The 16,647-nt window shown below is 45.0% G+C and overlaps 1 protein-coding gene across 1 annotated transcript in view; it reads right to left on the bottom strand.

Annotated features, from left to right (window-relative positions):
• LOC144693638 (unconventional myosin-VIIa-like) overlaps positions 1-16,647 on the bottom strand; it is a 103,534-nt gene that overhangs the window by 66,585 nt on the left and 20,302 nt on the right. Inside the window, exons 3-6 of the mRNA XM_078563482.1 lie at positions 15,060-15,179; positions 14,074-14,247; positions 4,666-4,893; positions 3,923-4,087 (exon numbers count right to left, since the gene is read on the bottom strand). Coding sequence (XP_078419608.1) covers positions 3,923-4,087; positions 4,666-4,893; positions 14,074-14,247; positions 15,060-15,179 — 687 coding nt within the window. The remainder of the gene's footprint in view (positions 1-3,922; positions 4,088-4,665; positions 4,894-14,073; positions 14,248-15,059; positions 15,180-16,647) is intronic.

The raw sequence follows: 16,647 nt of genomic DNA on the forward strand, positions 1-16,647 counted from the left end.
ACATATTCTATACCAGGAATAGACGATAGCACAGGGGCTAAAAAGAGCGAGGAAATTAGGGAAATTAACATCAGCAAAGATGAAGTACTGGAGAAACTTAAGGGACTAAATTATGACAAATCGCCAGGAACTGATGGCCTACATCCTAGGGTTCTAAAAGAGATAGCCAGCACATCTGCTATCTCTGCAGCTATGATTTTCCAAAATTCCTTGGATTCGGTACCGGCCCCACTAGGTTGGAAGTTGTCAAATGTTAAACTGCCTTTCAAGAAAGGAGGGAGAGAGAAAACAGTGAACTACAGGCCAATTACCCTAATATCAGTTGTTGGAAAATGCTGGAATCTATTATTAAGGAAGTCTAAACAACACACTTAAAAACATTGTATGATTAGAATAAGACAACATAGTTTTACTAAAGGGAAATCCTTTTGACAAATTCATTAGAATTTTTTGAGGATGTAACTGGTAGAGTAGATACAGGGGAACCAGGAGAAGAAGTTTACCTGAATTTCCAAAAGACGTTCAATAAAGGTGCTGCACATAAGATTAATAGGCAAGATAAAGTTGGGGGTAATACATTTGCATGGATAGAGGATTGGTTAATGGATAAAAAACAGAGACTGGGCATAAATGGGGCTTTATCAAGCTGGCAAGCAGTGAATAGTGGGGCTCCACAAGGATCAGTGCTGGGGCCTCAGCTATTTACAGTCTATATTAATGACTTAGATGAAGAGACAGAGAAATGTATCTAAGTTTACTGATGATACCAAACTAGGTGGAAAGATAAGCTGTGAGGAGGACACAGAGGCTGCAAAGAGATATAAACACAACTGAGACACACACAGATGAAACAACACCTGGAGTACTGTGTGCAGTTTTGGTCTCCGTATTTCAGAAAGGATATGCTTGTATTGGAGGCGGTACAGTTAAGGTTTGCTAGATTGGTCCCTGGGGTGAGGGGCTTGACATATGATGAGAGGGTGAGTAAATTAGGCCTATATTCTTTGGAGTTTAGAAGAATGAGAGGAGATCCCATTGAAACATATAAAGTTCTGATAGGGATGGACAGACTAGATGCAGGGATGATATTTTCTCTGACTGGGAGGGTTCTAGAACAAGGGGTCACAGTCTCAGGATGTGGGGTAGACCATTTAGGACTGAGATGAGGAGAAACTTCTTCACTCAGAAGGTGGTGAACCTATGGAATTCTCTACCCTACAGAAGGTTGTGCAGGCCAAGTCACCAAATATATTTAAGAAGGAAATAGATAGATTTTTAGACTCTAAAGGCATCAAGGGGTATGGGGAGAGGGGTATAGAGGATCGGCCATGATCATATTGAATGATAGAGCAGGCTTGAAGGGCCGAATGACCTACTCCTGCTTCTATTTTCTATGATCTCATTGAACCCTATAAGATTCTGAAGGGGCTTGAGAGGGTGAACGCTGAGAGATTGTTTCCACCGGTCAGGGAATCTAAAACATGGGGGCACATGGAGGATAAGGGACCAATCATTTAGGACTGAGATGAGGAGAAATTTCTTCACTCAAAGTGCTGTGAATCTTTGGAATTCTCTACCCCAGAGGGTTGTGGATGCTCCATCATTGAATACGTTTAAGGCTGGGAGCCCAGCACAGCAGTGCAAAAGATAAGGCTGAAGCATTCGCAACAATCTTCAGCCAGAAGTGTCGAGTGGATGATCCATCTCGGCCTCCTCTGGAGGTCCCCAGCATCACTGATGCCAGTCTTCAACCAATTTGGTTCACTCCATGTGATATCAAGAAATGGCTAAGGCACTGGATACTGCAAAGGCTGTGGGCCCTGACAACATTCCAGCAATAGCACTGAAGACTTGTGCTCCAGAACTAGCCGTGCCCCTAGCCAAGCTGTTCCAGTACAGCTACAACACTGGCATCTACCTGGCTATGTGGAAAATTGCCCAGGTATGTCCTGTACACAAAAAGCAGGACAAATCCAACCTGGCCAATTACTGCCCCATCGGTCTACTCTCCATCAGTAAAGTAATGGAAGGGGTCATCAACAGTGCTATCAAGCGGCACTTGCTTAGCAATAACCTGCTTAATGGTAAAAACAAAAAACTACTGCGGATGCTGGAAATTCAAAACAAAAACAGAATTACCTGGAAAAACTCAGCAGGTCTGGCAGCATCGGTGGAGAAGAAAAGAGTTGACGTTTCGAGTCCTCATGACCCTTCAGCAGAACTGAAGGGTCATGAGGACTTGAAACGTCAATTCTTTTCTTCTCCGCCGATGCTGCCAGACCTGCTGAGTTTTTCCAGGTAATTCTGTTTTTGACCTGCTCAATGATGCCCGGTTTGGGTTCCGCCAGGGCCACTCAGCTCTTGACCTCATTACAGCCTTGGTTCAAACATGGACAAAAGAGCTGAACTCCCAAGGTGAGGTGAGAGTGACTGCCCTTGATATCAAGGCAGCATTTGACTGAGTGTGGCATCAAGGAGCCTGAGCAAAACGAGTCAATAGGAATCAGGGGGGAAACTCTCTGCTGGTTGGAGTCATGCCTAGCACAAAGGAAGATGATTGTGGTTGTTGGAGGTCAGTCATCTCAGCTCCAAGCCATAACTGCAGGAGTTCCTCAGGATAGTGTCCTAGACCCAACCATCTTCAACTGCTTCATCAATGACCTTCCCTCCATCATAAGGTCTGAAGTGGGAATGTTCGCTGATGATTGCACAATGTTCAGCACCAGTCGCGACTCCTCAGATACTGAAGCAGCCCATGTCCAAATGTAGCAAGACCTGGACAATATCCAGACTTGGGCTGACAAGTGGTAAATAACATATGTGCCACACAAGTGTCAGGCAATGACCATCTCCAACAAGAGAATCCAACCATCGCCCCTTGATGTTCAATGGCATTACCATCACTGACTCCCTCACTATCAACTTCCTGGGGGTTATCATTGACCAGAAAAGGAACTGGACTAGCCATGTAAATACTGTGGCTACTAGAGCAGGTCAGAGGCTAGGAATCGTGCGATGAGTAACTCACCTCCTGACTCCCCAAAGCCTGTCCACCATCTACACGACACAAGTCAGGAGTGTGATGAAATACTCCCCACTTGTCTGGATGAGTGCAGCTCCTACAACACTGAAGAAGCTGGACACCGTCCAGGACAAAGCAGTCTGCTTGATTGGCACCACATCCACAAACATTCACTCCCTCCACCACAGACGCACAGTAGCAGCAGTGTGTACTATCTACAAGATGCACTGCAAGAATTCACCAAGGCTCGTTAGACAGCACCTTCTAAACCCACGACCACTACCACCTAGAAGGACAAGGGCAGCAGATAGATGGGAACACCGCCACCTGGAAGTTCCCCTCCAAGTCACTCATCATCCTGACTTGGAAATATATCGCTGTTCTTTCACTGTCACTGGGTCAAAATCCTGGAACTCCCTTCCTAACATCACTGTGTGTACATCTACACATGGACTGCAGCGGTTCAAGAAGGCAGCTCACCACCACCTTCTCAAGGGCAAATAGGGATGGGCAATAAATGCTGGCCCAGCCAGTGAAGCCCATTTCCCGTGACTGAATATAAAAAAAAAATTCCTGAATGAAAGGGTCAGCAGGAGATTGGCTGTGACCTTTGATCTGGCCATTCGGAGCAGCTGACCTTTCTAATTCCTAAGTTTTGGTTGGCATCTCCACTTTGCTGAACATGTCCAGGAGTGACTGAAAAATGCTGAGGGTATGAGCTAAGCACCAAGTTGCAACTGCAATTGATGGTGGCAATAGTAATTCAGCACTGATGGGGTTCATCTGGACAGCTATCTGTTGCTTCAGTCACTACACAGTTGCCAAGCAATCCCTCTGTCACTTATCCTAATTTCAGTCCTGGAGCTGAATTTCTTTGGACATTTGGAGTAACTCACGTACCTTGACTTTTGCTGTGACCTGTTGGCACCATTTCTCTGGGGATTTTCTCTTTAAGAGTTTGTCGGAGATACAGGCATGCACAATCGTCATTCCTTTCTCAGTTTCCACATCTGCTCCGAACTTCACGTAGTAATGTTTAGCAGCAATGTCCACCAACTCTTCCTCCTGGAGGATTTGAAGTGACAAAAGTGTTAACCCATTTGATGAACACCCTGGTATCCACAGAGCGCACTCAACCCAAAACAGCCCCACCCTGACCATGCAACAACTGTCCCAAGAACTTGGGCAGACCCACACTGGGCTCAGGGGCTGCGTTTCCCAGAGTTTGTGGGCTGTTTGATGTTGAGTTTAATCTAGCCAAAAAAGGGAGGAGTAAAAAATAATCAGTGTTCCCATTCCTGATCACTGTCCGATTCACTCTTTGGAAAGGGCTATATTGTGATGCCCCCCATAGTGGAATATCTTGACACTCACTGTCTATCGGATCACAAATGAAGAATAAGCACTGAAGGCCTGCTACCAAAGACCTAACTGTATCGCAACAAGTGTGAGAAACTTTAGGGGAGTGGGTAAAGAGAAAGAAAATTGTTAAAAGCATCGGTTACAATCAAATAACATCATCAGCATGTTAGATAAATGCAAAAATTACATGCCTATAATAATGAGTTGATAATGAGATGCTAATAATAGGATATATAATGATCATAAATGCTTGGTAGACCAGTTCTCACTGGATACCCTACCTTTTCACACTGATATTCCCCGAATCGAATGCCTCGGATAATCTGTTGGTAGATGAGATCTGTGCTGATTGGGTCTTCACTGCAGTTGTGCCAAGGCGTGAAGATCTCCTTTCTGAAAAACAGACGCCATGCTGCATGCCGCTCCTGCCTGCCCTGCCCCTTCACATACTGCTCACACTGAGAGATGGCATCCAACACATGATCTCTGCCACTCCCAAGAGAGGAGACCTAGCAGTCGGAAGAGACAGCGTCCAGGTGAGAGCTGGGCACCACTACAGTTACAATCACAAGCAGTAAAACCCTTGCCCAAACCCCATTGTGCCAGGTACAGCCAGGGTTGACAGGAGTTGGAGAGCACGTGAGAGACGCCCAGCAACAATGGTAGTGTAACCTGTGTCCTGGGTTTTAAAAACCATTAGTTCATTGGAGGAAGGAAAGATTGAAGAGGTGAACAGCAAGTAATGAAGAAGGCAAATGGAATGTTGGCCTTTATAGCAAGGGAGATGGAACAGAAAAGTAGGAAAGACTTGCTGCAACTGAATAGGGCATTGGTGAGACCACACCTGGATTACTGCATGCAGAATTGGTCTCCTTACTTAAGGAGGAATATATTTGCATTGGAAGCAGTTCAGAGAAGGTTTATTAGGCTGATTCCTGGTTGTCTTATGAAGAAAGGTTGAGCAGGTTGCGCTGTACTCATTGGAGTTTAGAAGAATGAGAGGTGATTTCTGATGGGACTTGACAGGTAGATGCTGAGAGGATGTTTCCTCTCATGGGGGAATCTAAAACTAGGGGGCACAGTTTCAAAATAGGGAGTCTCCCATTTAAGACAGATGAGGAGGATTTTCTTCTCTGAGGGTCCTTAGTCTTTGGAAATTTTTTCCCCAGGGAGCAGTGGAGCTTGGGTCATTGAATTTATTCAAGGCTGAGTGAGATAGATTTTTGACTGAGAAGTGAGTCAAGGGTTATGGTGACAGACAGGAAAGTGAAGTTAAGGTCACAATCAGATCGGACATGATCTTATTGAATACTAGAGCAGGCTCAATGGGCCGAATGGCCTACTCCTGCTCCTATTTCTTATGATCTTAAGAGCCCTGAGGAGGAATGATTTAAAACTGGAAATAATATGATGAATCTGGATGTCAACACAAAGGATGTAGGGAGGAGGAACAGCAGGTAGAAGAATTTGCTGGCACTTAGGAGAAACTAGAGAAGAAAGTTTAGAGGATCAGTGGCCAAAAATAAAGGCTAAGAAAGGCTTTCCATTTCCATAACATCTTTTATAACCTCAAGGCAGCTCAAAAGCATTTTACAATCAATAATATACTTTGAGATGTAGTCAAAGTTGTAATACAGGGAACACAACAAGCTCCCTCAAACAATGAACTACATTATCATATCATTTGTGGATTGAGGACAGTGAGGAGAACTTATCTTCATTTTTTTTATTCTTTCATGGAATGTGGGCATCACTGGCAAGGCCAGCATTTGTTGCCCATCCCTAATCGCCTTTGAGCTGGCCTTGCTAGGCCATTTCAAGGGGCAGTTAAGAGTCAACCACATTGCTGCGTGTCTGGAGTCAGATGTGAACCAGACCAGATAAGGATGGCAGATTTCCTTCCCTAAAGGACATTAGTGAACCAAATGAATTTTTACAACAATCGATGATAATTGTCATGGTCAGCACTACTGAGACTAGCTTTATATACAAGATTTATTAATTGAATTTAAATTCTAGCAGCTGCCGTGGTGGGATCTGAACATGTGCGCCCAAAGCATTAGCCCGGGCTTCTGGGATTACTAGTCCAGTGACCTGACCGCTACGCCATTATCTCCCCACAATTGGGAGTGCATTGGGATCTTTTACTTCTGCCCAAGAGAGCTGAAGGGGTCTCAGATTTAATTTCTTATTTGAAATACAGCACATCAGACAGTCTAGAGGTTGCAACTTAGAGAGATTGTAGGTGTTTAGTGAAAGACATATTGCCCATCAAGTGAGGAGTGAGAGAGGTGCTGGAGCAGCCTTATAGGAGAAGTTGCTATAGGGAAACGGTCATTTTCAAAAAAGAAAAAAATAGCTTATTGAAGGAAGGTTTAGCAATTAAAGTATTCCATTTGCTGTAATTTAAGGCAGGGTTTTCAAATCTGGCTTTTGGTATAACGGATTAACAGATGGGATATGCTAATGTATGATGTAGATAATGATGTACTACTGACATCAGTCAGTCAGTCATGTGTTAGGCTGTCTCGAAAGAGAGAGGTTGGAATCAATGCTAGGAGCAACGTGCCTACTCTGTAACCTGTTTAATAGAAAAGTGTTAAGCAGATACCAGAGTATGACTACTGTCTGTCTACGAACTAAGTCCCATGCCAAGAGTCCAAGGTAGAAGCACTCATCTCAGAACATGGGTGTGTGACCATTGAACTGGATTATAAAATATAATCTTCTTGTTGGTGAACTAGTCCAGGCCCTAGATTAAAGACATATCGTTAACCAAGTTAAAAATGTGGGAGTGATTGATCCAGGGAAGGCGTTTCCAATTCTGATGCCAATGGGCAGACATTAGGATGGACCCACTATTTAAAACCCATAGGCTCATTATATCCTTAACACCCAAAACCCCAACACTGTGGGTGACAGTTCCAATCCGCTAGCTGGAACTTGCCCAATAATAATGTTGAAAAAGTACATCCATATAGGGCCATTTATAACTAATCTTAAAATTTAAAGGTTATGGTTGATAATTACCAGCTCCACACATCCCCTTCCTCTCCCACCACCATTCCCAAGAGGTGTGTCATATCCAGGAGACAGGAAGGAAAATATCTATATGTATCTACATCAGCCTGGCTACTTTATAAAATCATTTTTTCTGTTTTTCAAAATGGACAATTGCTGGGCTGATAAAATTGGCTGCAATTGATCACATACTGGTTTCTGGAAGATCCTAAGCTGTTTCAATGGACAAAGGCTACTCATCATCCAGGAATGTGATTTGTATTGTATAACTATTCCAGCCAAGCCAACACAAAGGAGTGGTAGACGATATGTCTGCACCAGCCAACTTTGGACAAAGGCAGAGCTGTTTGGGACTTGTCATCTCCAACATTGTACTAATGGTGAAAGGGAAATCATGTTTAACCAATTTATTGGACTTCTTTGAGGAAGTAACATGTGCTGTGGATAAAGGGGAACTGGTGGATGTACTGTACTTAGATTTCCAGAAGGCATTTAATAAGGTGCCACATAAAAGGTTATTGCGGAAAATAAAAGCTCATGATATAGGGGGTAACACATTGGCATGGATAGAAGATTGGGTGGCTAACAGGAAGCAGAGAGTAGGCATAAATGTTTTTTTTTCAGGTTGATAAGATGTAATGAGTGGTGTGCCACGGGGATCAGTGTTGCGACCTCAACTGTTTACAATTTATATAAATAACTTGGATGAAGGGATTGAAGGGATGGTTTCCAAATTTGCTGATGACACAAAGATAGGTAGGAAAGTAAGTTGTGAAGAGGACATAAGGAGGCTAAAAAAGATATAGATAAGTTGAGTGAGCAAAGATCTGGCAAATGGAGTATAATGTGGGAAAATGTGAAATTGACCATTTTGGCAGGAAGAATAAGAGGCACAGTATCTAAATGGTGTGAGATTGCAGAGCTCTGAGGTGCAGAGAGGTCTTGGTGTCCTAGTGCATGAATCACAAAAGGCTAGTATGCAGATACAGCAAATAATTAGGAAGGCTAATAGAATGTTATCATTTATTGCGAAGGCAATTGAATACAAAAGTAGGAAGGTTATGCTTCAGTTGTACAAAGCACTAGTGACACCACATCTGGAGTTTAATTTCATTATCAAAAAGTCAATAAAAGATTTTAAAAAATTATTCGGACATGTCCCCTCGTGACAGTGTCACATGAGCAATGTCTATGAATTTTAATAAAATTTTTTATTAAAGTTTAAAAACCTTCATGAAACCTCATCCTACCCACGGACAGGCAGCTCTGTTAATTCCTTTAATTGATATTTAAATGGCCTTTTTAAATAATGGTATAACATTTGCAGACTCCAATCCTCTGGTACCTCGCCTGTATCTAGTAAGGATTGGAAAATGATCCTCAGAGCATCTGCTATTTCCTCCCTGGCTTCCTTTAACAGCCTGGGATACAATCCATCCGGGGCTGGTGACGTATCCACCTCCAAAGATGTCAGTCGCTCCAGTACTTCCTCTCTCACTATGCTTATTGTATCTAATGTTTCACACTCCTCTTCATTAACTAGAATGTCTGCATCATCCCTCTCCTCAGTGAAGATGGAGACAAAGTACTCATTGAGAACCCTGCCCACATCTTCAGTATCAATACACAAGTTACCATGTACATCTCTGATAGGCCCTACCCTTTCCTGAGTTATTCTCTTGCTCTTAATGTGCTGGTAAAACATCTTTGGGTTTTCTTTGATTTTACCTGCCAATATTTTTTTGTATCCTCTCTTTTGCTTTCCTAATTTCCATTTTTACTTCACCCCTGTACTTTCTATACTCCTCTAGGCTTTCTACAGTATTAAGTCTTTTGTGACTGTATAAGCTTTCTTTTCTGCTTTATCTTGCCCTGTATGCTTCTGGATAACCGGGGGCTCTAGATTTGGCAGCACCACCCTTTTGTTGTGGGGACATGCCTACACTGTGCCCATAGAATCTCGCTTTTGAATGCCTCCCACTGATTTGACACTTTTCCCTTTCTAATATTTGTATCCGGTCCACTCTCGCTAGCTCACCTCTGAGCTTCGCAAAATTTGTCTTCCCCCAATTTAGAACTTTCATTCCTGTTCTATCTTTGTCCTTTTCCATAATGATGCAAAATCTAACTGTATTATGGTCACTATCTCCAAAATGGTCCCCCACTGCTACTTCATTCACTTACCCAGCTTCATTTCCTAAGATTAAATCTAGAATTGCACTCCCTCTCATTGGGCTTCTTATGTGCTGACTAAAAAAGTTCTCTTGAATGCAGTTCAAGAATATTGTGTCCCCTGTGCCCTTCACACTGTTCGTAACCCAATTGATATTAAGGTAGTTGAAGTTCTCAACAATTACTGCCCTATTGTTTTTGCACTCAGAAATCTGCCTACATATTTGCTCTTCTAACTCCCTTCCACTATTTGGGGGTCTATAGTACACTCCTCGCAGTGTATTTGTATTTCTGAGCTCAACCCATATGGCTTCATTTGATGCCTCATTCAGTATATCATCCCTCCTCACAGCTGTAACTGATTCTTTAACCAATAATGCTACACCCCCACCTTTTTTATCCCCCTCCCTGTCCTGTCTGAAAACTATATCCAGAGATGTTGAGCTGCCATTTTTGCCCCTCCTTAAGCCAAGTTTCCGTTATAGCAATGATATCATGGTCTGAATCTTCTGGTCGGCGTGAGCGGGCGGGCCCCACTCACCGATGCGTAAAATGACGTGCAAAGACGTCAGGTATGCGTCCCGACGTCACCAAGCGTCATTCAGATCTTCAGTTCGGCAGGCACGCACTGGAGTTAGCTGTGCACCCGCCGAACTGTCAAAGGCCTGTTAAGGCCATTTAAGTATCAATTAAAAGAATTAACAGAGCTGCCCGTCCAACCTTAAGGTTGACGGGCAGGTGAAGAGCCCAGGTGGCCTTCGCATTTATCATGAAACCTCATCCACAGGCGGGATGAGGTTTCATGAAGGTTTTTAAAGAACAAAGAAAAGTACAGCACAGGAACAGGCCCTTCGGCCCTCCAAGCCTGCGCCGATCATATTGCCCGTCAACTAAAACATTTTGCATTTCCGGGGTCCATATCCCTCTATTCCCATCCTTTTCATGTATTTGTCAAGCTGCCTCTTAAACACCACTATTGTACCTGCTTCCACCACCTCCTCTGGCAGCGAATTCCAGACACTCACTACCCTCTGCATAAAAAACTTGCCCCGCACATCTCCTCTATAGTTTTCTCCTCTCACCTTAAATCTATGTCCCCTAGTAATTGACTCTTCCACCCTGGGAAAAAGCTTCTGACTATCTACTCTGTCCATGCCACTCATAATTTTGTAAACTTCTATCAAGTCGCCCCTCAATCTCCGTCGCTCTCGTGAGAACAATCCGAGTTTCTCCAACCTCTCCTCATAGCTAATAACCTCCAGACCAGGCAGCATCCTGGTAAACCTCCTCTGCACCCTCTCCAATGCCTCCATATCCTTCTGCTAATGTGGCGACCAGAATTGCACGCAATATTCCAAGTGTGGCCTAACCAAGGTTCTATACAGAGTGTAGGACCCGACTCAGTCTCCTCCCCCTGCCCGCAAAGGGAGTGCTCAGCACTTCCGGGTGCGTGTCACACTGTGCGGGCCTTAATTGACCCGCCCACATAAAATAGCAACTCGCAGGCGGCAATCAGCTGCGCGCCCGCCTGCACCCGCTCCCGCTCAGCCCCCCCAATGGGGAGAAAATTCTCCCCAATGTTACTATGCGTATATGTGTGCCCTCAGCTCATCGGTTTTATTTGCTATACTCCCACTGCCAAATTCCTGTGCTGTACACCTTTTTTTAAACCTGTGCTTCTTCTGTCTTTCAGAGTCACTCACTGATTCTCCATCTCCCGTTCCCTGCTCTGACTTTGCCCTCAGGTTCCAATCCCACTGCCAATCTTGTTTAAGACCCCCCACACCCCAACAGCACTGGCAAATACCTTTGCAAGGATATTTGTCCCAGTCCTGTTCAGAAGTAGACCGTCCAGCTTGTACAAGTCCACCTTCCCCAGAACTTGTGCCAATGCTCCAGAAATCTAAAGGAATGCGCCACTGGACTTTGGACTCTGGACTCACCCGAAAACATAACTCTTATTTTTATCGTGGTCTTTGCCCTGAACCCCTTTCTTTCCCTTATCCCTCCTTTATTGTATGAATGCAAAAAGGGGCAGATATTGCGAAACTCCTTCTCACATTTTGTGTGTGTAAAATAAACTAACCCTCTGGTTTTATCCTATCTCAAGTTTGCTGTGGGGTTATTAATAGAGGATTGGATCACTCCAAAACTGAAGGGTTGGGGAAAATACACCACCTATAAACAGGGAAACCAAAAATCAAAAACATTTATGGGCGGGTAGTGAGAGGAGAAATCAGGGCTGTTTAAATTAATCCCTCTCCAGTCTGTAACAGGTGAATGACAAATTTAGTGTTAAGTGGCACCCAATCCAGGAACATTCCCTTTTTGGTTCCTGGAGTATTCACCTCTCACTTTTAGGGTTAGTAATGCTGACTTTCCATAGAATCTCCAACACAGGAACAGGCCATTCAGCCCCATCAGTCTGTGCTGGTGTTTATACTTTACACAGGTCTCCTCCCACTCTACGTACTTCGTCTCAGCCATTCAGCAGATCTTTCTATTCTCTTTTCTCTCCTGTACTTGTCTAGTTTCCTTTTCAAAGTGTCAAAGCTAATCTCCCCAATCATTTCCTGTGGCAGTGACTTTAAATTCTAACCACTCAGTACAGTTATTTCTCCTCATTTTCCTTCTGAATTCATTAGTAAATACCTTGTATTAATTGTCTCTAGTTTTAGATTCTTCCACAAGTGGATACATTCTCCCCTCATCTACCATGATTAACCCATTTATACTTTTCTATATATACTTCTCTATTTCTTCTCTTTACCAAAGGGGAGACCTCAACTTCCCTCAACTTCTCAATCTTTTGCGAAAGCTGTAATCTCAGTTCTGGTACTCTCATGGCAAATCTTTTTTTGCACTCGGTGCTTCTACACCCTTTCTTCCAAGAAGCTGAATAGAGGCAAGTAACCCCCTGAAAATGGGCCAGGCACAGTGACATGGGGAAGAAATGCCAGGCTGAAAATTCTTTGCAGACTACAGTCGACATTAGCGAAAGTCAGTGGCGGGGGGGTGGGGAGAAAGTGGGGGAAATGTGGAGGTGCGGCCCGGATCTGCCAGGTATCCGCCCCTTTATTTTTGCCCTTTGCGATGTGGGGACAGTCCTCCATCGCCCCTGTTCCAGGAAAGGAACTGGGTGCATGTTGTAGGGTGGCTGAGTTGTACTATTAATGATAGGGTTGATCTGCAGACACTTCTTGGGCGCAAATATTAAGTTTATTTACAATGTAGTCAGCAGCAACTACACGTGTGCTTTCAACTCTAACTCTGTCTCTACACTGACTGTTGAGGTGGTCCCTGCTACTCTCCTATTGGTTACTAAAGATCATGTGATCTTGCCTAACAGGTATTATTTTTAAAAGTACATTGCACACTAAATAAAACCCTAATTCCTGCAGTGCAGCAGGGTAATATTAGCTGAGGGAAACCATAGCTCCGTGACGTCAGCACCCTTGACAGCCTGAATGTCAGCCAGGCAGAAATGTGGAGTTGACGTTACAATCAGATCAGTCATGATCTCATTGAATAGCGGGGCAGACTCGAGGGGCTGAATGGCCTACTGCTGCTCCTAATTGACTTGGGAAATATATCGCCGTTCCTTTACTATCGTTGGGTCAAAACCCTGGAACTCCCTCCCTAACAGCACAGTGGTTATATCCTAACTGCATGGACTGCAGCAGTTCAAGAAGGCAGCTCACCACCACCTTCTCAAGGGCAATTAGGGATGGGCAATAAATGCTGCCCTAGCCAGTGATGCCCACATCCCATAAATGAATTTTTTTTAAAATCGTATGTTCGTACATATGACTTCCTGGCAGAAATGGGGCTCAATGTTACCGGTTACTCAGTGGAATTCAGTTGCCTGGTGAGCAGATAAATGTTGGCATTGCCGGTTGGAATGACTCAGAAATTAACCTCACCTTGTCCCCAAGTAGGGCTGGTGCCCAAGGAAGGGTACAAACGACACAGGTCCTGCTCTCACTACGCTAACAGTTTCATGGTTTGGGAAGGGCTCAATGACAAGTCAGAGCAGTGAATGGACATCCTGTCCTGCCTCTGATGGCGCAACACCCTCCCATTCTCTGGCATTCACATCCTGCTGCTCAAGTGTTGTGAATGAACTGGCATGCTGGAGGCACGCCAGCCAGGCACAGCGGGGAACGGATTGCCCATAGTATCAGGAGTTTAACACCCAACTCCAAAGTGCAGTTAGGCTGCATTGTTTCCTTCAGCAGCCTCACTTGCTCAGATGGAGGATTTTCCTTACTCTGTTACTAGAATGTGCACCAGGAAAGGGTTCCCTCCCTTTCACAATGCTTTTCAACTGCCTAACAGATACCTTCTCATGCTGGGCCCTAAATTTGGACACCCAGTCATCTCACTGTGGACTCCTGACCCATCCCAATCTGCCAGTCACCTCCCCAACCCAATCCTCCTTATCCATCCCAGGACACACACATAGATACAATCGATCACATCCTGTAGTAACTTACTTTATCATACAGCGCAATGTATATGGAGAATCCAAAGGTATCCTTCAGTTCAATCTTGCCTGCGAGAGATTTGCACAGCTCATTGGCTGTCGTAGCGGAATCAATAGAGATCAAACAGCTCAATCCACTCATCAGTGTCACCGTCACCTTGATTAGCTGCTTCGACTTGGTCGCCTGTGAGAAAAGTTAAAAGAAGAGTCTGCCCATCTACTGTGCCCGCCCGTTCGGGGTGCCCGCCCATCTACGGCGCCCGCCCATTCGGGGTGCCCGCCCGTCTACGGCGCCCGCCCATTCGGGGTGCCCGCCCGTCTACGGCGCCCGCCCATTCGGGGTGCCCGCCCGTCTACGGCGCCTGCCCATTCGGGGTGCCCGCCCGTCTACGGCGCCCGCCCATTCGGGGTGCCCGCCCGTCTACGGCGCCCGCCCGTCTACGGCGCCCGCCCATTCGGGGTGCCCGCCCGTCTACGGTGCCTGCCCATTCGGGGTGCCCGCCCGTCTACGGCGCCCGCCCATTCGGGGTGCCCGCCCGTCTACGGCGCCCGCCCATTCGGGGATCCCGCTCGTCTGGACTGGCCTCCTGTTTGCAGTGACTGCCCGCCCACCCGCCTGCAGAGTTTAGCCGTAATGATAACCTGTCACTAGGGACTGCTGGTCTACAGGCACTCCCAGCCTATTGGGCTGCCAGTGCCTGGGCCCTTGGCTATATCTGAAAAATGACTTGTCCCTGCTGCTGTAAACTTCAGTATCTGGCCACTATGGGGAGAGGACATAGTCAATCTCCCCTCTACAGCCCCCACCCCAACCAGCTCCTAAACTCCTGAGGGTTTTTTTCAAAACAAAGTCCTCATCTTTGGAGGTCCACTTTGTTCCTGTAACCTGGCCCAGCCAGTACAAATAAAACAGAGGGCAAGTGGCATTGACAAACTTGTTACTCGCTCTCTGCTCCACACTAAAGTGAAGCCGCTCTAGTTCCCTTGCATCCATACCTCCAGCTCCAGGTAGCTGGGTGGCTCTCTCCGAGCTCCATTTGCAAACGTGCGTCGCAGTCGTTCTACACAGTAAGGAGCATATCCCAAAGGCCCATCACAAATGAAATTACGCAGATACTGATAAAAGTAAACGCAAAAGAAATACAACCTTCTTCAGATACAATAAGAAAACATTCTCCACTTTAAATCAGTAAGGACTATCACTATCTATTTCTGTTCTACTTTAGCTCTCTCCTATTTAACACTCCACAGACAAAGCCAAGACCATTTAGGACCAATATTTAACTGGGCCTATAAATCCGAGGCGTTTCGACTATGTTCATACATCAGGTCCAGTACAAGGCTGTGCCCACCCTGTAACTGCCAGTGCAGAGAGAACTCAAAGAAATGGTGGTACATCTCTACAAATCTCTGGGTAGGCCCCAGCTGGAGGGTTTGTTCAATTCTGGACACCAGGCTTTAGGAAGGATGTCAATTAGGCCTTAGGGAGGGTGCAGAGATTTACCCAGAATGGTGCCAGAGACTAGGGTTGCCAACTGTGATTAAATGTATTCCTGGAGGTATCGTCGCATGACTTCCCCCACACTCCAGCCATTAGTCGGCCAACACATCCATCCTTGTGACGTACTGCCTTCCTACACCAGTTGGAAAGCAAAAGGTTAGTTACCTAATTGGATGATGCTTGACTATCAGTCAATGGTCTTTTTTCTCCCCATTTAATATGTTTATATCTGGTAAAGAGAAATGTACAGATTTTTTAAAAATGTTATCTTTTTTAATGTCCCGATGATTTTTCTCCAGGGTTGCACACAGCAGTGTTCTGGAGATTGATTTTCAATTCCTGGAGACTCCAGGAGAGTTGGCAGCTCTACCAGAGACCAGGGGCTTCAGTTATGTGGAGAGATTAAAGAAGCTGGGATTGTTCTCATTAGAGCAGAGAAGGGTGAGGGGAGATTTCATAGAGGGGTTCAAAGTGATGAATGATGCAGCAAATACGTGAAACTGTTTCCACTAGCAGGAGGGTCAGTAACCAGAGGACACAGATTTAAGACAATTGGCAAAAGAATCAAAGAGGGGGGTATGGGAATAACTTTTTTTTTGTCAACAGTGAGATTGTAAAAATTTATTTATGGGATGGCGACACTACTAGCAAGGTCACTTAATGTTGCATCCTGGATACATTGCCTGGAGGGTGGTGGAAACAGATTCAACAGTAACTTTCACAATTGGTTTCTAGGTAAATATTTGGAGGAAATAATTTGAGAACTACGTGAAAGAGCAGGGATGTAGAACTAATTAAATACCTGGCCCAGGCACAATGGACCAAATGGCTTCCTTCTGTATTGAATGCTTCTATGATTTCATACTGACATTACAGTTATAGTGTGAATGGAACCAGAGGATTCAGCTTGTAATTGTCCAGTAGGAGTGACAAACTGATTCTATAGATTCTGGTCAAATAGGACTCAGTCTAAGTGCAATGCTTGCATCTCCCAGCCTCATGTTATCATATGACCCTCCACAATACTCAATGCCTAAGCTCACCATGGGGATCTCTGCAATCCTTCAATTTTGTCCTCTTGTG

The sequence above is a fragment of the Cetorhinus maximus genome, chromosome 19, assembly GCF_964194155.1.
Source record: "Cetorhinus maximus chromosome 19, sCetMax3.hap1.1, whole genome shotgun sequence".
Taxonomy (NCBI): Eukaryota; Metazoa; Chordata; class Chondrichthyes; order Lamniformes; family Cetorhinidae; genus Cetorhinus; species Cetorhinus maximus.